This window comes from Saccopteryx bilineata, chromosome 11 (assembly GCF_036850765.1).
Source record: "Saccopteryx bilineata isolate mSacBil1 chromosome 11, mSacBil1_pri_phased_curated, whole genome shotgun sequence".
Classification (NCBI taxonomy): domain Eukaryota; kingdom Metazoa; phylum Chordata; class Mammalia; order Chiroptera; family Emballonuridae; genus Saccopteryx; species Saccopteryx bilineata.
Window position 1 is genome coordinate 16,790,347 of NC_089500.1, and position 26,254 is coordinate 16,816,600.

The 26,254-nt window shown below is 40.9% G+C and overlaps 1 protein-coding gene across 1 annotated transcript; it reads right to left on the bottom strand.

Annotated features, from left to right (window-relative positions):
- Nucleotides 1-1,028: 1,028 nt before the first annotated feature.
- LOC136315530 (oxalate decarboxylase OxdC-like) lies at nt 1,029-13,853 on the bottom strand. The gene is made up of 9 exons (XM_066247213.1): nt 13,712-13,853; nt 11,874-12,086; nt 11,175-11,381; nt 8,313-8,543; nt 7,293-7,446; nt 6,730-6,839; nt 6,067-6,180; nt 4,641-4,787; nt 1,029-1,704 (listed from the first exon to the last, which is right to left on the bottom strand). The coding sequence occupies exons 1-9, from the start codon at nt 13,793-13,795 to the stop codon at nt 1,570-1,572; spliced, it is 1,395 nt and encodes a 464-aa protein (XP_066103310.1). The 5' UTR covers nt 13,796-13,853; the 3' UTR covers nt 1,029-1,569.
- Nucleotides 13,854-26,254: the final 12,401 nt, after the last annotated feature.

Consider the following 26,254-nt stretch of genomic DNA (forward strand, 5'->3'; position numbering starts at 1 on the left):
TGAACCAGTTTATAATATATGAAGAAATTCCTAAGGTAAAAAGTTGTAGATAAAAATCTGTCTACAGCTTTGCCTTCTATGACTACTTCCCTTTGTCTTACATCCTCCTTCTATACACCCTGTGTAATTCCCTGCATCTTCTCAACCATGTTCCTCCTCTTGGACAGTGACCAATTCCCTCCACAGTCTCTTTAAAACAACACCACCATCTGCAAACTCCCATTGCTACCAAGCTCTGATGTCCACTGGCTCCCCCAGAAAAGGAAAAGAAGTAAAGACATAGCACAATGGTCCCAAGGGCTAACAGGCATCTGATGGCTTGACTATGACATTATTATGTGGGTGGCTACTTCCCCGTGCTAAACATGAGCCCTTCCTGATGCCCACTGAATTCTGTACTTGTAGTCAGCAGAGCTAGGAAGGAATGGACAGGTGCTGGGGATGAGACAGAGTGAGAGAGGAAGAAAGAAGGAGAGAGAGTGGAAGGGAGACAAGGAAACATGCAGAATCTCTTTAGCCAAGGAGCAAACATCCTAAGATGTCTAAAAATACTTTTAGGTGTCAGGGGGATAACTAAAGGAGGTGTTGGTCAAAAGCATTAAAAATCAGCTATACTGATTTTATTATTGTATATAGGGTAGCCCAGAACTGATGGTGGGACTCAAGCACAATGCAGGGATACCACACCTGTTCAAATAAATTGTAAACAGAAACCAAACAGATTAGATAGGAATGACTTCTTTTCTACTAAGACAATGTACCCCACCTTGAAGACCACCAGCCCCTACCAGCTTCCAAGACATGACAGGCAATCCCCAAATCCATATACACAGAGCAGCATTGTCAATAGACTAAATAAGCCTCTCACATATAGGAATGGCTACTCCTCAAATGTAAATAGCTAATGACATGTCTAATAAAATCCAAGTACATTCAAAGAAGATAGTGAAGTCATAATTAATCATTAAGTATTTTCTCAGCTAACATACAGTAAGTATAAAACTAGTCATGTGAGTTAAGACCTTGGAAATGTTGGCATGATAAAAAGTAGCTTCATGCCAACCAAAGAGTTGGAAATCACTAGGGAAGCCAAGGGTCTGTAATAAACTCTCTGAACAAGGTTTGATGTACCTGGGTTCCAGATCCTCAATATCTACATATACAGGCTGACCTCCTCACTACTTCACACAGTGATGAACAACAAAAATGCATGCATGGTGCTTTTTTTTACTGCTATGAATTAAAAGAATGAATTTTCACTGGGAGTAATAAATTTGAAGTAACAGAGAAAATAAATATATACACATATACTAAAATCCATACAAAAATATAATAATTTAATTTGTTAGGTGTCCTCTATAGACCTACTAATCTATACAGAATGCACTAACACATTCCCTTAGCATTAAGCACCTGCAAACACCATCAGCTAAACGAGCCCACAGGGCTGCTTTGCGTCCGCTTCCCCGTGCACTGTGTAGAGAGCGCCAGGCTCAACAACCAAGTCCTTCTTTAGAAAGAGTAATAACAAATGAGGAAGGAGGAACAGATATGAACTCATCAGAAAGTCTAAGGCAGGTTGATCGCCTGGTCCTCCTTGAATTTGGGGATCTTCTTGAACTCGCTTTGTTTCTTGAAGAAAAGCTGGGCCAGGATGTGGTCTGCTGTGGCCTGGATATAGTCGTCCATGTCAAGGGTTTGCAGCTGCCGATGAAATGAACAGCAGTATCAGCGCTGAGCTACCAGGTTCCTACAACAATCTTAGAGCCACAGGGCACTTGGCCGTGGAACTCGACACAGCTGCGGGTCCCTGTGTGTGATCACCTGTGGGCCTGGTCTGCCCCTCCCTGGGGGAGCTCACCTTCCCTACTCTGAGACTCAGTGGGGTCAGCCTTCTCAGAGGGCTCCTCCATCCTCCTGAGAGATTGTTCTCTTTGATGAGGGAACAGGACTATCTTCTTGTCAGCAGGGACTAGTGACAAAATAGCTTCTCAGAGCCCCATGCCCAGAGGCACCCGATGGAGGCAACCGTTCTGCCAGGTCAGTGGTCCTGCTGCTCGGTAGCTGCAGACTGGCCTCTCCCCGTGCGGTCGATGACCTCTGTCTGTCTGGCCTTTTGTGCAGGCAGGTGGGTGTGAGCATAAGTCCCTGTCCACTCCCCACACCACTGTCCTCCTCTCTGACACGACCTCTCTGCACATGTGTGTGTGTCCCTGTATCTCTCTCTCACTGTATGTTGTGTATGTTCTCTCTCTGTGTGTCTGTGTGTGTACATGTCTGTGCTTGTCTCTGAGTCTCTCTCTTGTACATGTGTATGTGTTTGTCTCCATGTTGGTCTGTCCCTGTGTACGTGTGTCTGTCTGCGTCCCTCTATGTACAGGTCTGTCTGTGTGGGGGTGTGTAAGTGTCTGTGTCTCTCCTTCTGTGCCTATATCCCTACAGGCACCAGTCCCCCTGTGTGCGTCTACCTGTGTCCCCTCTTCTCCTCTTTATGTGTGTGTTGTTTCTCTCTCTGTCTCTCTCTCTGTAGATCTCTCCCTCTGTGTGTGTGTGTGTGTCTGTTTCTTGGCATGTCTGTATTTCTGTGGATGTCTCTAAGCCTGTCTTTCTCTCTGGTCACCTCTCTTTGTATCTATCTTTGTATGTCTCTGGGCATGTAGATCTCTCTCGGTGTCTCTGTCTCATTCTGTGTTTCACTCTAGGCCTGTGTTTTCTACTCCCTCTCTCTGCCTCTTTCTCCATCCTTCCTTCCTCCTTCCCTTCAGATACTTCATGCAAGACATCTCCCCACTAGAAACATTTCTCATTACCTCACTAAGATGGTATTGGGGGACTAGCCCCTCTGAAGGGAATATCAGACAGTCCTCTACATGGGGTAGAGGTAAAAAAAATTCCTCACACCCAAAATTCTGATTCATTTCTTTCTTCCCATCGTGGATCACTCACTTTTAAATTGTTTATCTTCATTTTTGAAAAAACTCTTTTATTTCCATTCTCTTTTAAAAGGGTTTTTTATATTCTTTAATGTTTGGTTCATATTTAATAGACTATAACTGTCATTTTTATCCTTCTTTCATATTTTAAGTTTAATATGTTGGTATTAGCCTTTCTTGCCACATTAACTCTTATTTACTTTGCCATATTTATGTAATGCTAACTTTTACCTTTGAAATAGTTTCAGACTTACATAAAATTTATATTGTGTTCATTTTTTAAATTCTATTTTCTTATTCTTAACTTTTTAACTCTAACTTGCTATTTATAACTTGAGGGATTTTTCCCTTTCTTTACCGATTCATATTTTACTTGAATCGGTATTTACTTTATGCTATGATTTGTTCTTACAATGACTGCAGAGAATGGCGACCTAAGGGGTGGCAGTATCAGTGAGACCCACACTAAAATTGGGAGCACTGGACTCCTTTTCTGTACTCCTCCCCAACAAAGTCTGTAGCTACCTTTCACTCCATCTCTTCCTCACAATGCTCTCCACAAAACTCATGCCAGGTACCCCTGGGAAGGTTTGGAGACCCAGGGAAACAGCTGCTGAAATGTTCCAGTCTCTCTCAAGAAAGGTATGTGTCATCGTGGGAAATGGCAGGACTGAACCACCTCCAGGGTAGGTCCTGTTGATGATACCGCCAAATTCATGCTGTGCTCTCCCCTACAAATCTTGTTGGATCTCCACGTAAGAAGTACCACAGCCAAGAGAAATGCCTGTCGGCTCCTGGACTCAGCCCAGAACTCTGCGCCCAGACAGGCTCTATTATAATACTCACTGTTGTAAGTCTCAGAAGAGAACCTAGTCCTAAGGATTTTTAAAAATCTGAATTCTACTATTTAGTCCCATTTCTTAAACACATTATTCCACCTAATTAAATAATGCTGTTTGAATTTTTAAAAGCAAAAAATTATTTAACAGAGTAAATAATTCCTCTTCACTTATAAATTTAATATTTACATATTAATTTTATAATACAGATCATTATAGACCAGACTTGCTTAAAGTGATGATATAAATAAATATTATTTCTTCAGAGTAGCATTATTCAATCATAATGTTACTTAAGTACTCCCAAAGTTTCTTTTTCATATATGAGTCAGTCTACCTAGCTAGCTATCTTTCTCTCTCTCTCTCTTTCTTTCTCTGCCAAGTAAATTCTGAAGTATAAACTGGGCATGCTCAGTGCAGCTGATCCCTCTCTGGGAGCTGGCAGAGCTTTGAAGAGCATGCTCTGTTTTTTTATGCCCTGGGTATAACAGGCCTGCTCCAACGTCAGGAGGCCAGCCTGATTCTGGAAATTGATATAAGAAACTCACCTTCCCACAGATATTAGTCACATCCTCTAATATCTGCCTTATTGATAATAGAAATTATTTCATGAATCTCTATATACTATTCTTTGGTCTTTTTTTTCCTCAGTTGTTTCAGAACTCCGAGAATTAAGAGGGAATGTGATATATTGGATCCCTTTATATTCAAATGAAGAGATGGTATGATTCTCCTCTTCACGCATTAGTTCTGCCAGATCATTTGTTTGTATATTTGTTCAACACACATTGCTGAGGGGCTCCTGGGCCCAGCAGAGGATTCTGCTCATCACCACACTCAGCAATCTCTCACGTGAGCTCATCCTCACCTGGTCTCCAGTGCTGAAGGCAAGAATCAAAAGCAGATCCTCATCACAGGCACTCTTGATGTAATGCTGGGTTCCGACGGGAAAAAATATCACATCCCCCATGTGAATATTAAACTCCACAGCACCCTGAGTACTAATAATGCCCACCTGAGGAAGAAAACAGTATCTTGAAGTGAAGAAATAAAATCAAATATTCACTAAGGATAAGTACTAATAGTAAAGAACAGATGACTAGAAGCACATGGTTATAAAGGGACCTCTTAAGGGTCAAGAGCAGCAGACAGAGGCTGTCCTTCATGTAAAAATCTCGTGTTTCTAAGATGTCCCACAAAAATCAAAAGATACTTCATTTAAGAAAATCTTCCTCAAAGTGCAGTTAGCAAGTTCATCACTGCAGAACATCATGCAAAAAGGGCCTCAATCACCATGTTCTAAATAAGGGTTACAAATTACCCTACATAATTACCTAATTAGGCAAAGGACTTAAGTGTGAGTGTGTTAGTTCACCCACACCCTCCCTTCTACTTGATTGGGAAAATACAGGCTTTGGAGAGCAGCATCCTCCCAGTCTTCCTTAAAGGTGGCAGAGAGTGATCGTGTGCACAATGCACACACACAGCACACCAGAAAGAAAAGTCTCTTCTGGAAATACAATTTGTGAATGATGACAATGCCCTTTTCCAATTTATTAACCCTTTCATAAAACACAACTTTTGCTATGGATGACATAGTAGGTGAAGCTCAGTCTGGTTTGAGTCTCTCTGTCGAGACTGAGACAGGTACAGGCTAGAAAAGCCCCTTTTACCTGTGTATACACCATTGTAGGTTTCCCCTGGGAGCCCTCTGATGGTCCAGCACCAAATCACCATGGTAACATGCTACTCAGTCTAGCTTTTATTATGGTAACCATATAACTGGTCATCCAAACAAAGACTCTCTGAAGAGTCCAAGGGGGTGCTGTTAATAATTTCCCCAAGATGACAAGTATACATCAAGAAGGTCATGGGTAAATGGGGAGATGTGGCCAGTCTACTGGCATTTCACACCTCCCCAGCCACCCTGACTCACATTCCACTGAGAGGCAAACAGTGATTTCGCATTCTCCAGAGGGCAGCACATTAAACCCTTGCATTACCTGAGAATGCAAAACTCAGAGAACGTAATAAGCAGGTGCTCCAGACCCTCCACCATAAGTGATAACTCCTATCACTTCTGAAATGTTCTCAGCCTCTTTTCACCCTAAGACCAAACATGGAAGCCATCCAGCAGAGCCTGCCCGGTATCCTCTGGAGACTATGCCCAGAAAGCCATCAGCACTCAGTCCTCTTATGTTCCCAACAACAGAACCAAAATAAAGAAATACCTCCCATTTGCCTCTTTTGGCATTAAAAAGGAAAGGTCAAAAAACTGTTCACAGAAAAATTACCTTTGCACATCCACTTATTACATATCCCATTTCATTTGCATTAAAATGAAAATGTGGCTGTCGCAATCCATTGTTGTAAATTCTGAGTGTAATCAAAGTGAGAGCATTTTGATGCTTAAAAAAAAAAGAAAAACGAAATCCAGTTATGTAGCCAACATTCTAATCAGCAACTTAACAATTAATTATAATTAATTAATATTTATGAAGCCCTCACTATGACATGTAATTTTTTATGTCCTTTCATTTATTATGCTACTTGTTCCTTATAGCAGTCTTATAAGGTTGGTAGTTTTATTCACCCCGCTTCAGATATGATAAAACTAAAATCTAGGCTGGTTGAGTAAGTTACCTACGGTCACACAGTGGCAGATCTGATTGCACCAGGGAATTCAACACCATAGCTGCGCTCTTGGTCATTATGCAATACAGCATTTAAAACAAAAAAAGATAGTTCACAAGCATCCAGACTTTTCATTAATGTAACCATCCATGACAAAAAAATTAAGTTCCCAAATCCACATTGAGACCTCAATTAATAGTTTACGTTTATCAAATCAACCTGTGTTTGCCTAGGTTTTTTATTTGTCCAAAAGAAGGCTGAGTCCTATCTAAATCTCATATTTCATCTATTTTAATAATCATCAAAATGTTTTTCTCAATTACCTGATTAAGGAATTTACTAAAAACTTTTTCATTGTTGCTTAGTCCACTTTCATTTCTCCAGTACTGGGCTAGCTGTATCACTCCTCCAGGGAACCGATACTCTTTTGAACCTGAGTCAGATGAAGTTTAAAAAACAAAATACGATTTAAAAAAATACAATAACATACTTCAATTATATCTCAAAAAATAAATAACATGATTGTGTCACTCTTCTATTTAAAAAAAACCCCAATTAATTGCTCCTCTTTTCCATCAAGATGAAGTATAATCTTGTTCTTATAAAACCTGCATAATTGGACCCTTCTCTCTCGTCCTATATTCTCTTCTCCTATAATCCCCTGCCCCAGGCCTCGTACACACTCTCACACTTGGAAATCTTTTGCCTTTTATCTTCAGGGCCTTTTATCACATTTCCTACTTTGTTGAGATATTTGTTCTTTCAATCTTTTCTTGACTGTGACCCACCATAAAAGGAACATGTAGCATCTCAGTCCAATACAACTATATCATCACATACAAAAATATTTAAATAAAGAGGCTTCACAAAATCACATACTATGTACCTTTAAGGTCATAAAAGTATCTCCACACGAGGCTGTCCGGAGACTGTGCATAACTGGCATTCGTTACCAGGTCCGCTAAGTTGGGAGGAAGGTTGACGCCCTGATCCTCCTTTTGCTTTTGGAACGTCCTAATGAAACTAATTCTACCTTCGGGCTGAAACACAGAAGAGACCACATGTGATATCTGTGGAGCATTCTACAGGTTTTAGCAATAGAAGGGTAGGAAGCTGAGGACAGGGTACTATTGTCACCAATGTGGTTTTCAGCGACCCTTGATTAGCCTAAGACTTGTGATATTTAGGAAAATCCTCCAAGTTTTCAATGTATTTTGACTCTAAGTATGTTGGCATTTTATGGTCAATAAAACCTCCTACAAAAGCATGCACTGGCTTCCATGTTTACCAATACTCTCCCTAATGGCTTGTTTCTTCTACTTCTATAACATTAGACCAGAATCTACTGCAAAACAGATCTCAATGCCTTACTAGATAGATTTCCTATGGAAATCCTTCCAATAGCCAGTCATGAGCCATCATCAATTCATCTGATCACCCATTTGCAATGTCAGCCTCTACATCTGACCCTTTGCTCCCAGTATTATGAGCAATTCCTCCAATGATAATATAAATATTTGAAGAGAACAAAAGAAGCTGTTCTTTAGGGAAATTGTGTGATTCTCTGCCATGGGTTAAGAAAACACAATACATCACCTGCAGCAAACTTCTCCTTGTATCAACTTATGGCTTTTCAAAGATGTAGCTTATAGCAATTTGTATTAATAATAACATAACCTTTCTATCAAATCTATTATAGTTTTTTGTGAACGTCCTTCACAAAGGAATATGTAGAGCACCCAATTTCAGCAAGCTTTATATCCTTAGTGGAACACAAGGCATGTTTTTGAGTACATTACCTAACTATTACACTGTTGACTGCTGCCCTAGAAACACGAATATTCATGTTCCCCTTGTGCCTATGTAGTGCATGCCCTCATGATGGGGGCATGTTTTCAGTACAGACCTTAAGTGACCTGGAAGCAATGTCCTCAGGTGTAGAAAAAAAGACATCATCAACATCCAGGGTCTGAAGTTCATCATGTGTGGAAAAGAAGAGCAGGAAAAAGCAGTCTTCATGTCCCACGTTCTTTATCCAGTGTAGTGTATTTTTAGGAAAGAAGATCACTTGGCCAGCTGTGACATTGTACGTGGTAACTACATGACCATCATCAACCACCCCAATCCAGGCAGTCCCCTGAAATGTAAACAGAGAGGCACATCCAGTCCAGGAACTCTTCTTAGCACTTTGCCTGAGTAACTCAAATATTCCTTACATCAACCCTGTGAAGCAAATACTATTATTACTGTCACTTTACAGATGACAGAACTAAGTCCAGAGAGAATATGTAATTTTCCCGAGGTTATGCCAGTCATGGCAAAGCTGGGGTTTGGACCTAAGCAGTCCAGCTCCAAGGTATATACTTCTTTCAAAATTGTGGTAAAAACACTGAAAATGAGATCTACCCTGTTAATAAATGTTTAAGTATACAATACAGTATTATTGTAGATACAATGTTGTATAGCAGATCTCTAAAACTTCATTATTTAGTCAAATAACCTAGTTAAAATTATTTACTTAAATTATCTAGAAACAGAGAGTGGAATGGTGGTTGCCCGGGAAAGGGGGGGAAGTCTGTACTTTTAGTCTGTGCTGCATCACACTTTGATTCTACTCACGCAGAATTGTGCCCTTCCTCTCATTCTATAACCCATCCCTCAGTATTACCCTGTGAGAGAGGTAGAGGTACCATTATTTCTGTTTCATCGTCACATGGTGAAACATCCACAAGGTGGATAGGTGAAAAGGAAGTCTCTGTTCTGTCTTGTCAGACATGTATAACTTGGATCCAGATAGGTATTCAAGATGCAGGGAGGCCCTGGCTGGTGGCTCAGTGGATAAAGCATTATCCTGGTATGCTGAGATCACAGGTTCAACCCCCAGTCAGGGCACATAAAGAAGCAATCAATGAGTGCTCAACTAAATAGAACTAATAAGTGAAACAATGAGTTGATGCTTTCCTCTCTCTTTTCATTCCTTTCTCTCTGTCTCCCTTCCTCTCTCTCTCTCTCTCAAATCAATGGGGGGGGGGGGCGGAGACACAGAGGAAAGGTGAACCTCCGAAGAGCTGTCTCTAAGTCCACATGCAGCAAACAGTATAAATATGCATCTCTTCCTACCAGGGCATCAGCTACGCCTGACCCAGAGCAGAGACAGCACAGTGGCCAATGGGACATTCACTACAGGGCTACCAGCTTTCCATTAGTCACCCCTGCTGCTCTGCTTCTCTCGGGACACTCTTTCCAAAGCTTTCACAAAGACATGCAGAAGCAAAAGCCATCTTTATGGGCAAATGTACAAAAAGGGACTTCTTTCACATCCTGTTGGTTGGTTCTTTACCCTGGTTGTGAGAGTGAGTGATCCAACAATTGTCCTGGAATCTAGAGAATATTTTGGCCATGTGTTTTTCTACAGGTAAATTACTTTATGTTTTTAATTAATATATAATTGACATATAACATTATATTAGCTTTAGGTATGCAACATAAAGATTCAATATTTGTATATATTGTGAAAGGATCACCACCATCAGGCTGGTTAAAATCTATCACCGCACAGTTACATTTCTTTTTTCCCATGATAAGGACTATTAAGATCTACTCTCTTACTACCTTTCAAATAGACAATACAGTATTATTAGCTGTAGTCACCATGCTGTACGTTACGTCCCCATGACTTATTTATTTTATAACTGGAAGTCTCCGCCTTTTGGCCACCTTCTAGCCCACATTTCGAAGTGCAGAGTATAAACTCTGGACTTACAGAACAGCCGGCCTAAAGCTGAGCTGGATCCCAAGACTGTCATCTGCTGGAACTCAGTCCAGACTCATTTCTCTGGCTTGGACTTTGTTTTTCGGGGGCCCCGTCCAGGGAAGCTCACGTAACTGCCTTTCCCTCTGCCAACCCTCTGCCAACACTCGGCCAGATAATCCTTCGAAGGTTATCCTGTTTTACATATTTTATATGTGTGGAAAAGAAGTAAAAAAATATAGAGACTTTGCCCCAGTCTAGCCTGCAACTACAGTTGATCTTGACAAGAGTCATTTAATCTTTCTGAGCCCTATTCTTGCATGAGAAATAAAAAGATTTGGACTCACATAGCTCAAACTCTAATCTCTCTTCCTGTTATAAATTGATGAAATGTTCAAAATGAAAAAGGAGTTTTATTAACAACAACAGAAATATGTCACAGTAAACTGGCTGATGTATTAACAAGATTACCGGGGTAAGACAAAATTCTCAGAGTTCCATTGAGGGCTTAGTCACTTCTCTGTCCCCAGTGTCTGCCTATAGAAATATTTGAAATTCGAGGAAGTACATGCCTTTCATCTTTAGCTCTCTTGACTTCATTTGACTTTCAGAAAATTCTGAAAGGTCTGAACCTGATCTTGGGGATCCCAGGCTGAGCATCTGCAAACTAGTTGGTGTCCCCTGCCTCTGCTGTTTTGCCTTAGAGACAAAGTTGTCCTCTCTTTGATCATTAGAGCAGAGGGACCAGTTTTAGCTGTGGATTAAAGGGTAAATGCTGATCTTACTTTAACAATACTGCATGAAAAATTATTTCATACTGAAGAAAGAAATTCAACACGATGCCAAGAAAAATGAAAACAAGCAGGTTAATGCTTCAAGGCGCTGCTAACTGACCTGAGTTCACGCCTAAGCCTGGATGTTGTCTAACACTCAAGTAGGATTTGCAACAACTAAAATAATAGCCTGAGGACACCCAGCATAAATGTTTAAGGGCAGAAAGGGGGAAACTGGTTTTACCTGTGCAAGATAGCCATGTTCATTGGCATTAAAGTGCCAGTGAGGGGCACGGAGGCCACTGCTTTTTATTCTCAAGGTCCCCAGAGTCATCTGCGATCTCTGACTGTTTAAACTGCTGCCAAAGGCCTCTTCTTCAATGCTGAGATAGTCTTTGACATTGTTCCTGTAGCGGGCCCACTGGATTGCACCCCCAGGGAACTCAAACACCTGAAAAGTCATAGGTAAGCAATCAGCATGGAGACTTCCACCTGAGGAGCATGAAGCCAGCACGCCTACAGAGTGAGAGTCGGGGGCCAACAAAAGAGGCAGTGGTGGTGAGATGAATAATGGTGTTCCAAAGGGAAAAAGAAGACTAAGGGGTCCGCAACACTCTAGGGACGACCACAGTGGTCCAGGCTGTTCTATCTGTCTAGTCCCTTAGACATAAAAGAACGCCTATCTTGACCAGAGAAGAGAGGGCTTCCGGTTTATCCATCTGCAACTCTCCCCTCCAGCCTGCCAGAGAACTACCTATCTCCTAAAGCACATTTCCGCCTGGGACCGATATCAGTCCAGCTTTCCCTCTTCCCCGCCCCTCACCTCCCTTCATCCAGGTAGCCCACACCTGCTCCCTTCCCATCTAGAGAGAACAAAGCTTAGCGAAAAGACCATGAAGCCATTGGGTTAGATAATGCTTTTCCCAGTAGGTGTGATTCATACCTTGGATTTAGGTAAATGATTGAGGAACTGAAATTTGGGATCAACAGCTTTTTGCAATATAGGGATTGTTGCTTGCGGTTTGGGCTCTGAATGGGGCTGAGCGTTGTTGATGTAAACCAAGGAGAGAATCAGGACCCCTACTGCTGTGGTCACGGTGCAGGCCAGGAGACACACCAGGAAGACACTCATCAGGGACCACTGCCTCTTTTTGTCCTGGGAGGAATTGTGAAGAATGGAGCCATTATTTTCTACTCTGGATGCATTAAAAATACCACCTCCTTTCTCAAGTTGCTCTATTTACATTTTTTATTTTATAAAAATGCATTTGTGGGACAAATATACTCAGTAAAATAACACATGTGCAAATATGAATATAACTAAATACATACACAGCGATCTTGCTGACATCCAAATAAAAAAGAATAAAAGTAAAAGCATGAAGTTCTGGGGCACATAAGTTACTAGAAAATCAAGTAGCCAGTTCATTTATGATATAAGTTCATTTAGAAAACGCATTCCAATTCAGTCAATTAGTCCCATTTGCCAGTTTCTTCACCTGAAAATTAAATAGGTTATAAAGAGTATTTTCCAAGAACAACTTCATTCCAGAACGTGCATACACATTTGCATGCACAGCTATGTGCACATTTATTTGCACAGATATGGGCAAAGGAATAAGGAGCATCCCTGTAAAGAACTGCCCTGACAGTCCTCAGTCTCTCTCTCTCCCTCCCTCCTTCATTTAAACAGCTTTGTTAAACTCCCCTCCTCCATTTACTGAGCTACTAACCCATCTCCCAAGTCTGAGCACAATATTTCCATGTATTTCTTTTTTTTTTCTTTTTTTTTTTCTTTTTTCATTTTTCCAAAGCTGGAAACGGGGAGGCAGCCAGACAGACTTCCGCATGCGCCCGACCAGGATCCACCCGGCACGTCCACCAGGGGGCGATGCTCTGCCCACCAGGGGGTGATGCTCTGCCCCTCCGGGGCATCGCTCTGTTGCATCCAGAGCCATTCCAGCACCTGAGGCAGAGGCCACAGAGCCATCCCCAGCTCCCGGGCCATCTCTGCTCCAATGGAGCCTCAGCTGCGGGAGGGGAAGAGAGAGACAGAGAGGAAGGAGAGGGGGAGGAGTGGAGAAGCAGATGGGCGCCTCTCCTGTGTGCCCTGGCCGAGAATCGAACCTGGGACTCCTGCACACCAGGCCGACGCTCTACTGCTGAGCCAACCAGCCAGGGCCTCCATGTATTTCTATGTTACTATTTCCTGCTTTCACATTACAAATATGCACTAAAAACAACGGTATTATTTCTGCAAATGACCATGCACATTACTGAATGCTGCCAAGAGAAAACACACCCTGATCTTTGGACCAATTTGCCCTCATTTCTCAGACCATTAAAAAGATATTCATAAGCACTTATGTAAAGGTCTCCAGGGTCCCTGGCCTTTCTCTCCAAGCAGGCATAGCTCTGATCACTAATAATTTTAACACCAATGTTCTTAGTCCTTGTTACATTCTTAAATGACATATGTTGTTGAGCATAATCATTTATTGACATATTCGGTTTAACATTGCATAAGGGTAGTATATGCAAAAATAAATAACTCATTGATACTATGAGCAACAATGCATAGAGAGTTGGGCCATTAAAGAGCTAAAGGATGTGAGTTAAGAGTTCATGAGCAAGAAAGCAAACCAGGAAATACTTAGGGCAGGAGATGCCGCCTGCGTGAAGGGGGTCACTTGAAGAAAGCTGGTTAAAGAGAGATCTTTCTGGAATTCTGCATACAGGCTTTGAGGGGAGCTGATTTCAAGATGTAAATCCCCAACTTACCATCCTGGAGATAGGGGCTGTCTTCCCCACGTAGGAAACATTTTGTGTCGCATCTTTATGCATTTCAAATGCCGCATTGTCCATTGGCAGAAAGTAGCAAGCAATTCACCAAAAAAGAAAAGTGAAGAAATGTAGCTTTAGCAAATGGCCGATGCCTGAGGTCCCAGAAAGGAGAAGCTTGATCATTCATAAATCAGGGAGTACTTATATAGAGCTGAAAGTTAAGGAAATGAAATCAGGAAGCTGCCAAAAAAACAAAAACCAACCCTAGAAATAATTATCAATTAGAGGCCAATAAAACATCTTCAGTAATCCCCAACTCTGCCCAGAGATGACGCATACAAAGATAATAATAGTAACAGCTAACGTTCATGTTCATTTCCTCCTCCCACTGAGTGCGAGCACTGTGCTAAGTGCTTTACATACACTATGCCATTTAATTCTTACTGTGATCCTAGCAGGTACGACCGTTATTCCCATTTTGTAGATCGGGAAACTGAGGCATGAAGGGAGTATGGTAACTGCTCCCAAATCCCACAGCTAGTTTTTGTGTCGGAGCAAAGCCCCCTTTACCAAAAGATTCTCCGTGACCCAGGTTCTCTGCTGAGTCCCACGGTCGGTGCTTTAGCCTGGCACAATCGTCTTTTACCCAAATCCGTCCTGCCTCTAAATAAGGCGACTGCTTTTCTTATGTGGTTTATTGAATAATTCTGTTACCTGAAAGTTGAATATTTATTTAAAATCCATTTCCTTTCCTCGGCTGGAGACGAGCAGTGGCCTGGGGAATCTGAAAACAGCTACAATAGATGCACAAAGCCGTCGTCCATCCTCCTTTCTGTCTTCCTCCCTTTGTTCCATCAATGAGCACGTTGAACGCCCACTCTCACCTGGCAGCACGCCACTCCTGTACGACAGGAAGAGGCCTTGGAGGAGCTTACAATCCAGTGGACAAAACAAAGCAAGGCATGACCCCCAGGTGGGCTGTCAGGACAGGTGTGCAAGGTGCCGCGAGGGCAGAGAAGAGCCGCAGTGTTGGCTGGCAGAAGGAAAGGCAGGACTTCCCCGAAGGCATCGTTCTGGGTGGAGCCGCCGGGTCCTAGTGTGGCTTCGCTAAGTAGACACATGGGGTGACTCCGTTGTCGTCCCTATTTCTGGCTTGTCTATCAGGAACAGACCCCCTGTGGGGACAGTGTAGACCAGATCTGGATCTAGCAGCTCAGGTGCCAATGAGGCTTCAGTTCCTCTATGTTTACACGGTGGCTTTCCTACCATATCCCATCAAATCTGAGACAAATCAATGCCCCATACCAATATAGTCTTTTCCAGCAATGGCCTGGAAATTTAAATGCGTGGCAATGATTTTGAGGTAATAAAATACTTAAAATATTTTTTTTTCAGTGAGAGAGATAGAGACAGACAGGAAGGAAGAGAGATGAGCAGCATCAATTCTTTGTTGCTGCACCTTAGTTGTTCATTGATTGCTTTCTCATATGAGCCTTGAGCAGGGGGCTTTAGCAGAGTGACCCCTTGCTCAAGCCAACAACCTTGTGCTTCAAGCCAGTGACCTCTGGGCTCAAGCCAGTAACCATGGGGTCATGTCTATGATCCCACACTCAAGCCAGCAATCCCATGCTCAAGCCGGTGACCTCGAGATTTCAAACCTGGTTCCTCTATGTCCCAGGCTGATGCTCTATTCCCTGCACCTCCACCTGGTCAGGCTAAAATAACTCTATCTGTGGGACCAGTAAGGTGCTTCTCCTGGTTATCAGGGTACCATTGAATATAACTTTCCTGTTTAATTTTCCTTGTGCAGTTGTTAGCTGGAATGCGTTTTATAATATAATGAGTGGTCTCTCAGACTCAGTGAAATATAGTTTGACACTTTTCTCTGGTCTTCCCAACAAATGGCACTATGTGAACTCTCAAAGCAAGTTTTACACAATTTTGTGTTTTGCCTTTCTTTTCTTGCAAGTATGAAAACACAGCCCTCTGACAACAGCATTATCTGGGAGCTACGTTTGGCACTGGTTTAAATGACAAGACAAGCAAAGCATCAACCAAGCTATACTGAAACTCACTTTAGCACTGACCCAAAGAAGGCTGCAGCTGGGGGAAGTCCTTTGGATTTTTGCAGATAAAAAAATGGAGGGTGAAAGAGTCTATTTTCCCCAAAGCCACCTGCAGATCCAAAACAGAAGTCCAGCTCTCCCTCCTTTGGCCAGAACTTTTCCTACAACTCTTTGCCGCAGGAGAACCTCGTGCCTTTGGTATACGACATGCAAATAGTTCAAAGTGAGTTGAAGCATGACTGAAAGAAGAAATATTATCAAAAGCTTTTTAGGGCATGTAACTATAACTCCATGGCACAGCCCCGAGACTCCCAAGAAGAGTGTATGCCAGTCATTCACAAAACCCACAGAAATGGAGATTTTTCTATTAGGCCAGAAATGCTTGGCAGGCCAGGGTGGAAATAGGCAGAATTGTAAACTGAACCTGATTCTACAAATAGCAACCAAATCAGCCAGCAGGTGCCTGGCTCACAGGAAGAGTGGGGATACTGATGACCCCATTTAGATTTCCTTGTGACACGCCTAACCACATGTCTAATAATTGCTTTTAAACAAGAACCATTCTACTTACATGTTGTTGCCAAAGACAAACATGGGTTAATGCCTCAACATGGGTAAGAGCAATTCACAAAACAAGCTAAACACTTTAATGCAAACTGTTTAAACTCTTGTGCCTCTGATCATAAATACCTTAAAATATCTCCTGAGGTTCCCTTATGTTGTCAAACATAATTAGACAATACAAAAATTTTTATTCATCAGTGGCCAGGTTTATATCCAAATTACTTAACCACCTATAGGGCACAGACACCGAGCAGTCACACAGGAGTAGTTAGTTAGTGTGGCTACACCAATGTGTCCAGTTTATAGCGGAGTGGTTAAGAGCACCAACTCTGGAGCCAGACCACCAGGGTTAGATTCCTAACTCTGTCATTGATTAGCTGTGTGACCTGGGATGAGTTATTAAGCTTCCCTGTGCCTCAAGCTCTTAATCTATACAACCAAGCTAAAAATGTCACCCTCATAAATGTGTGAGAGGATGAAATCAGCTAAAATATGTAAAGCACTTGGCTGTGTGCCTGTGCATAGTAAATGCCCAATTAATGTTAGCTGTGTTTCTTTACAATAGGCACAAGTAGCCTTGTATTTCAATAATATCTATATTTTAACATGGTGGAAGAACACCTTGAATTCTAAACCACCTATAACCCCTCTTAATAATTCAAAGTACTACAACTTCCCCTATTACCTTGAATGATTTGTTGACTTGTCCTTATTTTACAAACTAGAAAATTAGACTAAAAAGACCTGTGTATATGAAGCTAATAGAATTGTTAACTAAAACCCAGATTTTCTCTTTTATCTTTCATTTTGTAGTTTTAATAACTTTTTAAAATTACCAGTTTGCATACAACTAAGAGCTGCTGATTCTAATATCTACCAAAGGGATAAATTGAATATATATTAAGACATAACTCTTCATTAAATGACTTGAGTTTACTTTCCTGGAATATAGCCAATCACAAAATACTGTTTTCCTTATAAAAACTAAGTCAACCAGGTTCTCTCTTTATGCCACATTGGTAGGCAAGGCTTTACTTCTATGTTCCAGTCAGAGCATATCTGCAGCCTCCCCCATCTCTAAGTTATCTGCCTCCGATAATTACTCAGGTGGAAGGGCTAGTAAAGACAGTGTTGGGCAATTCTTTCTGATTACTTCCTTTTGCATGTCTACCAGTAACAAGACTGATCAATGTTCTCATATAAGCGCTTATCTACTGCTGAACTTTCAGATGACTACTGGATATCACAGATATACGAGAATGTACTATATATCAGATACTAAGGAGAGGTAGCAAAATCACAGGAAACATGGACATTTACCTCACAGACTTTACAATGTAATGATTCGTCCCTGTCAGCAAATGCACAAGGAAAATTAAACATGAAAAACATTGTTTTATGGTACCCGGAAAACAAGGTGACGAAATCACTTTACTGGCCCCACAGATAAAACAAACAATAATTTAAAAATATTTATTACCTCAAAATCAATGCCATACATTTAAATTCCAGATCTTTGTGAGCAAAATCTCAAAAAATATTCCCATACTTCCCACACCCCACTGTTACCTGTTATTCCAGAATGTTCTCAGAAAGAACTCTAACACTACAGGTGTTATCTGGGTATGGGCTTCTGAAACAATAAGTGTCAGAAAACACTGGAAAGGGGCTCTGAACTTGTGAAGTTAAGAAAATAAAAATATTCTATTCATTCGGCTCTACCTAGCAATCTAATCTTGGACTAGTTCCTTAACCTTGCTAAGTCAGTTTCCTCATATGTATAATAGCAAAGCTGTATTAAAGGCCTCCCTTGAATTGGGGATATAATTATTTTGAGAAATGAAATTCAAATGCTAGCTTTCCAACACTCCCATTTTTTCAAGAGTTCATTGACAAATGCAAGATATTCAATATTCTGGCTATTTGTTCCCCCAAATAAGTGTTTCCTATGTCATTTATAGTGCCATTCTAACAGCATATTAAAAAGGACAGCCTGACCAGGCAGTAGCACAGTGGATAGAGTGTTGGACTGGGACTTGGAGAACCCAGGTTCGAGACCCTGAGGTCACCAGCTTGAGTGCAGGGTCCCTGGCTTGAGCATGGGATCTTAGACATGACCCCATAGTCACTGGCTTGAGCCCAAAGGTCACTGGCTTGAATCCCAAGGTCACTGGCTTGAGCAAGGGGTCACTCACTCTGCTGTAGCCCCCTCCATCAAGGCACATATGAGAAAGCAATCAATGGACAACTAAGGTGCTGCAACGAAGAACTGATGCTTCTCATCTCTCTCCCTTCCTGTCTGTCCCTATCTGACTCTGTCTCTGTCAAAAAAAAAAAAAAAAAAAAGAAAAGGATAACTCTAGGAAGCCTGATGAATAATGATATGAACAACAAGATCCGCCAAGCCCAACAGCAGAAAATTTCTACTATTGCTCACGTGTATTCGTTCAACATTGAATGCCTACTGTGTGCTAGGCACTGTTCTAGGGACTTGGGACATATGAGTGAATGCAAGAGACAGAAATCCCCTGCCCACATGCAGCTTACACTTTAGTAGAAGACTCAGAACAAGTAAATAAAAAGTGGCAACAAATACTAGATTAGAAAGGGTTGTCCTCCAGGGAGTAAAGTAAGCAGGGGAGGCAGGAGTGTGTGGTGTTGGAGGAGCAATTTTCTTTTATTTTACTTTTAAATTTTTTTATTGATTTTAGAGAGAGGGGGTCTAACTGGCAACCTCCGCATTCCAGGCTGAAGCTTTATCCACTGTGTCACCACAGGTCAGGTGGAGGGAACAAGTTTAATAAGGTGACCAGAATAGGCTATGTCTGGAGTTTGGTAAATTTTCCTAAAAGATTGAGTTTTATGCTAGTTCAATTATATTGGTGACAAGCTAGGTCAGTCATCTAGTCTCCCTCCTTCAGAAAGAAAGAAATATTCATCCAGATTTCTCACATTCCTGACAGGGCTTCCAGACCATTCTTCCTTCAAATCTTTACTCATTCCTGTTAGTCCACTCCAGAGAGATGTGTTAAGACCTAACCTTTGAATATAATTAAGAGAGTTTGCTGAGAAGAATGCCAGAAAACATATACCATGATTCTTACCCTCAGTTAATAAATTGTGGTTTTCTCATTTTCATAGCAGCTGACTTAAGGAAAAAATAAATATACCCCCAAAAGATCTCTGTGTCATTCCAATGCCTTGCTGACTACTGAGCCACATATGTAATGTGAAACCATGGGAAATGAATGCCGAATCTCTGAGACAGTCATACGGGTCTGGAGGAACTTGTACACAATGTCAGTGCATATTTGTGGACACACTCTGACATTCTGACTGCCCGTCACCGTCACCGTGGTTACACATTCTCACCTCTTTTTGCATTCTTAGACTAAACCAAGTTTATAAACTTTGAGCCTTTCAGCCTTATTTTTGTTTCATTCACAAAGCTTTGGAAGAAAAATAATAAATTATTTCCTTAACCCTTTGAGTAGTACGAACATTCATGTACGTCCTTGTGCCTCCTGACCATCTAGAGTATGATCAATTTATTTTAAAAATGTGTATGGCAACATTTAAAAAAAGGCAAATGTATGTTCTTCTTGTTTCCATAAATTGGTTATCAAACAAGCATAATTTTAAGTTAATAAAACTGAAATGAACTAATTTCATTTTTTTTAAAAAACTCACACCTGGGGGTCAGAGAACATGAAAAAACTTACTACTCAAAGTGTTAAAAACAACAAGCCTTCAATAGCTACGATTTCATCTCGTGTCTCTATGGGCCCTTTACTGTCTCCAAATTTAATGTCTTCTATCTGAACAGGGTTCACTGGTCTTTCCCACCCACCTGCCAAGTGTCACTTCCTTGTTCCTGTCTACCTAAATGCTCTATGTCCCCAGATGTGGGTAAGTGCTCCTGTAACACATTCTAGGACACCCTGTATATTTCATATGAAGCCCTCATTTCAGCTAATTGTTACATGAATGCCTCCATGGCCAAACTATAGACTACATAAAACAGAGACGTCATCATTAAAGCTTAGCATAAGACCTGGTATTTAATGGGCTAAATCAGTGGTCCCCAACCCCCGGACCGTGGACCGGTACCAGTCTGTGGGCCATTTGGTACCGGTCCGCAGAGAAAGAATAAATATCTTACATTATTTCTGTTTTATTTATATTTAAGTCTGAACGATGTTTTATTTTTTAAAAATGACCAGATTCCCTCTGTTACATCCATCTAAGACTCACTCTTGATGCTTGTCTCATAAGTTCGACAATTATATTTAAAAATACCACGATTTTTATGCCGGTCGCATAATTTTATTTTGTGCATTTATCCGTCCCACCCTAAAGGCCGTTCTGTGAAAATATTTTCTGACATTAAACTGGTCCGTGGCCCAAAAAAGGTTGGGGACCACTGGGCTAAATGAATAAATGATTGATTATGACATAATCTTTACATTCAGTACGACCATATCCCTCCCACAAACCATTACCAACTAGTGGGCTATGCATCCAGCCTCCATTAGTCTCCCTTTATCTCCCTTTCTAGAATGCTGTTAAGTAGGTGCAAACCTCAGTGATTGGTAAGACCATATACAGAAATGTTTTTATAAGTTACTATGATGTGCTGATTAAGAAAACTCAGTGTGAATTTGTGTAGCCATTTCTAGCTCTGCCACTACTAAAAACAATGCCTGTAGTAGCTTTACATTTGCCCCCCATCTACTCTTGTGTGCTTCTCTAGTGTCCAGACTTTGGCCTCTACCGGAAGCCTCTGCTATGAGGACAAGATCTCCTGCTTCTCTAGAAGGAGGTTATAACTACGCTTTATGGCAGGAAAGAAATCAGGAAGGTTTGGAACATCCTGTTGTTTCCAGGAAGCGATGATGTTTTCTAGAACGTCAACACCAATGAGGCTTTCAAGCTAGAATATGAGCATTTGAGCTTCAAATAATGGTTTTACTGTGGTTAATTGGAACATATTGAACCTGTAAGGGGTTCTAAATTTAATGATAAGAGGCCCTGGCTGGTTGGCTCAGTGGTAGAGCGTCGGCCTGGCATGCAGGAGTCCTGGGTTCGATTCCCAGCTGGGGCACACAGGAGAAGTGCCCATCTGCTTCTCCACCCCTCCCCCTCTCCTTCCTCTCTGTCTCTCTCTTCCCCTCCCGCAGCGAGGCTCCATTGGAGCAAAGATGGCCCCCAGGCGCTGGGGATGGCTCTATGGCCTCTGCCTCAGGTGCTAGAGTGGCTCTGGTTGCAACAGAGCCACCCCTCAGAGGGGCAGAACATCACCCCCTGGTGGGCATGCCGGGTGGATCCCAGTCGGGCGCATGTGGGAGTCTGTCTGACTGTCTCCCCGTTTTCAGCTTCGGAAAAATGAAAAAATGAAAATTTAATGATAAGCAAAGGATAAAAGGTAATATAAAGTGTTGATAAAGGTAGTTGTAATATAAAAGGAGAAACAATACAACACAGCCTACATTTTAGTAAGTAGAAAAGTACTAACATACTAATATATAGGGGCCTTGTTTCTTCTATTAATGATATATGCATTTCTTTTTTTTTTTTTTTTAATTTATTTATTTTTTGCATTTTTCTGAAGCTGGAAACAGGGAGAGACAGTCAGACAGACTCCCGCATGCGCCCGACCGGGATCCACCCGGCACGCCCACCAAGGGGCGACGCTCTGCCCACCAGGGGGCGATGCTCTGCCCATCCTGGGCGTCGCCATGTTGCGACCCTCCTGGGTGTCGCCATGTTGCGACCAGAGCCACTCTAGCACCTGGGGCAGAGGCCACAGAGCCATCCCCAGTGCCCGGGCCATCTTTGCTCCAATGGAGCCTTGGCTGCGGGAGGGGAAGAGAGAGACAGAGAGGAAGGCGCGGCGGAGGGGTGGAGAAGCAAATGGGCGCTTCTCCTATGTGCCCTGGCCGGGAATCGAACCCGGGTCCTCCGCACGCTAGGCCGACGCTCTACTGCTGAGCCAACCGGCCAGGGCGCATTTCTTAATTATATAGTGATTGTTATGTAGACACCACAGTAAATAGAGGAAACGGTGAGTGAGCTCAGTAATCCTGGGAAGCAGATACTCTGCCCACACCAGGAAGCACTGGGGAGCACCAAGTCCACACACAACAACTGGAAGGAAGATGAGCTCAACAGTTAATCAGCACCTGTGACTACACACAATTATCAGCTAAAGAGGGTTCAGCTTTGTGTCCCAAAAGGAAAGATGTACTGAATTCCTAAACAGAAAGGATAATTATACAGCCAATCCTCATCGCCTAGGAGAAAAAAACTTGTAGATGGTTTTACTAATTCTGACAAAATTCTTTAAGAAGAGCACATGTTTTAAAAATGACAACATACCAGGTCAATAAAATATAATAACAGAACAATGGCTCTGGCACTCCTGGCCATGGTAAATTTAAAGGTTAAATTATTTCTGGGGGAAAATGCCAAGTTTTGAAAATTGAAATCCATGTGAAAGATAAGTACTTAAGGTCTCACGATATAAAATGTAAAACTCATGATATAATTGTGGAAAAAGGAAAAAAAGGTATTCCGTTTATGTTCCTAAAAGCAGGTCCAAGATCTCAATCAATAATAAACTGTTGACATTCAGTTCCTGCAACATCACATAAAATTAATAAAACCTGAGTAAGAATCAAAATGTCAAAACCCTAGGAAGCTATTTAAAAAGCCTAACAATAACCCTTAGAATGTATAGAACCTAATACAGAAATAATGAATTAAATTATAGTGTTGATGTGTTATGGTTTAACCAAAACTCTAAAAATAATTTTAAAATTATTGTATCGACATACTTTTTATCTATTTGAAGTGGTCAAAAGAATCATATAAACTAGTTTGAAATTGAAGTTTAAATTACTTCAAGGAATTTAATTAGTCTGTTTGCCATCATTTAAATACTTGGAAAAGTTAGGTTTTAAATTTTGTATGTTTACAATTTAATCATTTGTTTTGGGTGGGGTTCCAGTCCTTGTGCAGAAGTCTCTGGGGAAAAGGATCTAGCAATAAGAATTTAAACTACATGGGGAAACTTTAGGCTTCAGGCTGTAATTGAGTCACCTCGAGGTCAATGTATATTTCTGCCATGTACTTAAAGAGTTATGCCCCAATCCGATGTTCCAAGAACATTCCTCTTGAGCAGAGAGGTCAATCAAATCTTCCTATAAAGGACCAGATAGTAAACATTTTTGTCTTTGTGGTCAAAGAAGCAAAATCAAAGATATTACATAGTTATTTCTCTACCAAGAGAAAAAATAAATTTCCATAAGTGTTTTCACAAAATTCAAAACAATATTGAATACTTTTTTTTTTGTAATACAAGTCTAGATAGAAAAAATTTGAATTCTTTTGAGGCAGATAACATTTTGTTTAATTAGGATTCAAAGTTAGTGCTCCTCCTTATCAAAACCAATCACAAATGTTCAACTGTCAATGCTCACCTATATGGGATTTTATACATTTTAACTATGAAAGCAAAGTCTTTTCCCACAGATAGTTACTGACAAATACTGATACCACTCCACAAGCATATTATTTTCATTGAGAACATTCATCATTTGGGAAACATTTATAGAATTCTATTAGACTCTTTTCTCAATATTTGCCTTTTTAAACACATCATTACATTAGTCACCTCCAATTGAAGGTAAATACTCTTAAATTGCACCATCAACTGGATTTTTTATTTTGGAAATTTCCTTTGTTCTTCCATGGAGGTCCAAAAAAATGCACTGGAATTAGTTTGAGCTTGAAAAATATATCCGCCACAAGTCTGTGTAGGAGTGAAGATCTGGATTCCTGCTTTAACATTTGAAAGCATGGCAAGTGTTTGACATTACTTAAGATTCAAGCAACATTGGTCGTCATCATATTGATTACTACGGTTTAAGATTTGCATATAATAGATGTTTTGCCTCACAATTGTAGGTTGAATTCTTTAGGAAATGTTAGGTCTGCCTCAAAAGCTAATTTCCAAAGCTATTCATTGTTCCATTTTTTAAAAATCACTATGAAATTTTGCTACTACTGAGCCATCAAACTGATGTGTGGTAGGGCAAGAGGTAAGATGGCTGACAAAAATTCACAAAACGGCTGGTGAAGTCCACAAGAGCAAACGAAGTTCACCATTGACACTGCTGTTTCAGTAACACATGTTGACTCACATATTCTGCAAAGCTCCTGCTAATCAATGTTACCATGAATAAGCTTTAAACATCTTACATTTTCACAAGATTTGTAAATTTGTGAACTAAGCTGTTTTTCTGCATCACTGTAGTGGAATAATCCATTGCATGGCCTTGGATGGGAACACAGCCAACAAGAAAAGAATGTTTTGCCAAGAGAATTGTTTAGTGACTTGAAGGCGGGTCACTGAAACAGGTCTATGTGACTGAAGGCAGTTGCTGGGCTTTTCTCAGTAAAACATTCTTATAAGATTTCTGTACTTTCCAAGGTTATCCCTTAAGATAAGGAGAGGAATGTTGTGGGATCCATAGAAGCAATTAATGCCTTCTGATATTATGTTGTTACTAAGCTATCTTGCAGGTGTACTCCATGTATCTTTAAGTAAAAGTTACACTTGATGTTATGCCAATTTCTCAGTAAACAAGCTTTTTGAAGTCTTGTGAATAAAAATAGGACACAGCGCAAACTTGGCGCCATTTGCCTGAGAGAGCAGTGGTCCTTTGCTAGTCCTTGATGATTTCATCTGCTGATCTCTCTCTCTGCGCCCCCCGACTCACAACAACACATCACACATATTTTTATAACTGGAAGGTGTAATATATCTTAGCAGATTCTACTTCATGTTTACTGATGAATTTTTCTCAACTTCTTTGAAATATTTCCCCTTTAGTTATAATATACAGATTATTCACATAGGATAATTCTTTCACTTCAATGTCAGCACAGACTTTTGGAATTTAAAAAAAAAAAATCTCAGTGTTAGGTACAGGTCCACAGCCCTTTACCAAAAGCCTCAACTAGCCAGGTTGGACTTGAAGTGACCAGCGCCAGGGCAGGTCCCGTAGCTCTCCACCTGCGCAGTCCTGGTTGATGTCTTACCTCCGCCGGACCCTTGCACATTCTGCCAGCTAGTTACCTCTCCTTCACTTACTGGACACTCTGTTGCTTGACCACTACCCCCCATCTATTGTTTAATGCTTCCATTGTTTAACCACCTGCAGTGAGAAACACAGCCAAATTCAGTCCTATATGAGCTGAGACTTTTCATCCTATTGCTGCTGACACCACTGGGGTCTCAGCCTGTCTGCGCAGATGCATAAATAAATTTCTTAAAAACTCATCAGGCCATGTGCATCCCTTTTTTAGCAACCTAACCCTTAGTAGTATCAGTAACATCTTTTTTGTATTCATCAGGAGTCAATAAAAACCATTTAAATCATTCGCCTTGATTTTTAATTAAATATTAATGTTGTTTCCCATGTTGTCAACTCTTTGGTCAACTATGCTCCTCAAAAAGCTAATAGTCTTAAACAAGTTTATTTTCTTTGAACCCATTTCTTCAGTTGTTTCAATCAGTCAGTATTTCATTAACCCACTATCAGTGGTTTTCCTTATTTGGCTAAGAAATAAGCCACTCTAAACTTACTGTGGCTTCAGCCTCTTTTTCACTTATTCTTGTCAGGAAATTCTGCTGTGATGATTTAAAAAAAATTTTTTTAATTAACTGTTACTTTGATGTAAGTTGTAAATATTGTGATGAGTGCTTAGTCTATAGTAATGGTGATGTAAATTGTGTTTTATTTTGGTGTCATAAAATATTATCTTTTAAAATTATTCAACCATTTAAAAATATATAAAAAAAATAAACATTCTTAGCATGTGAACTGTACAAAACCAAGCAGCA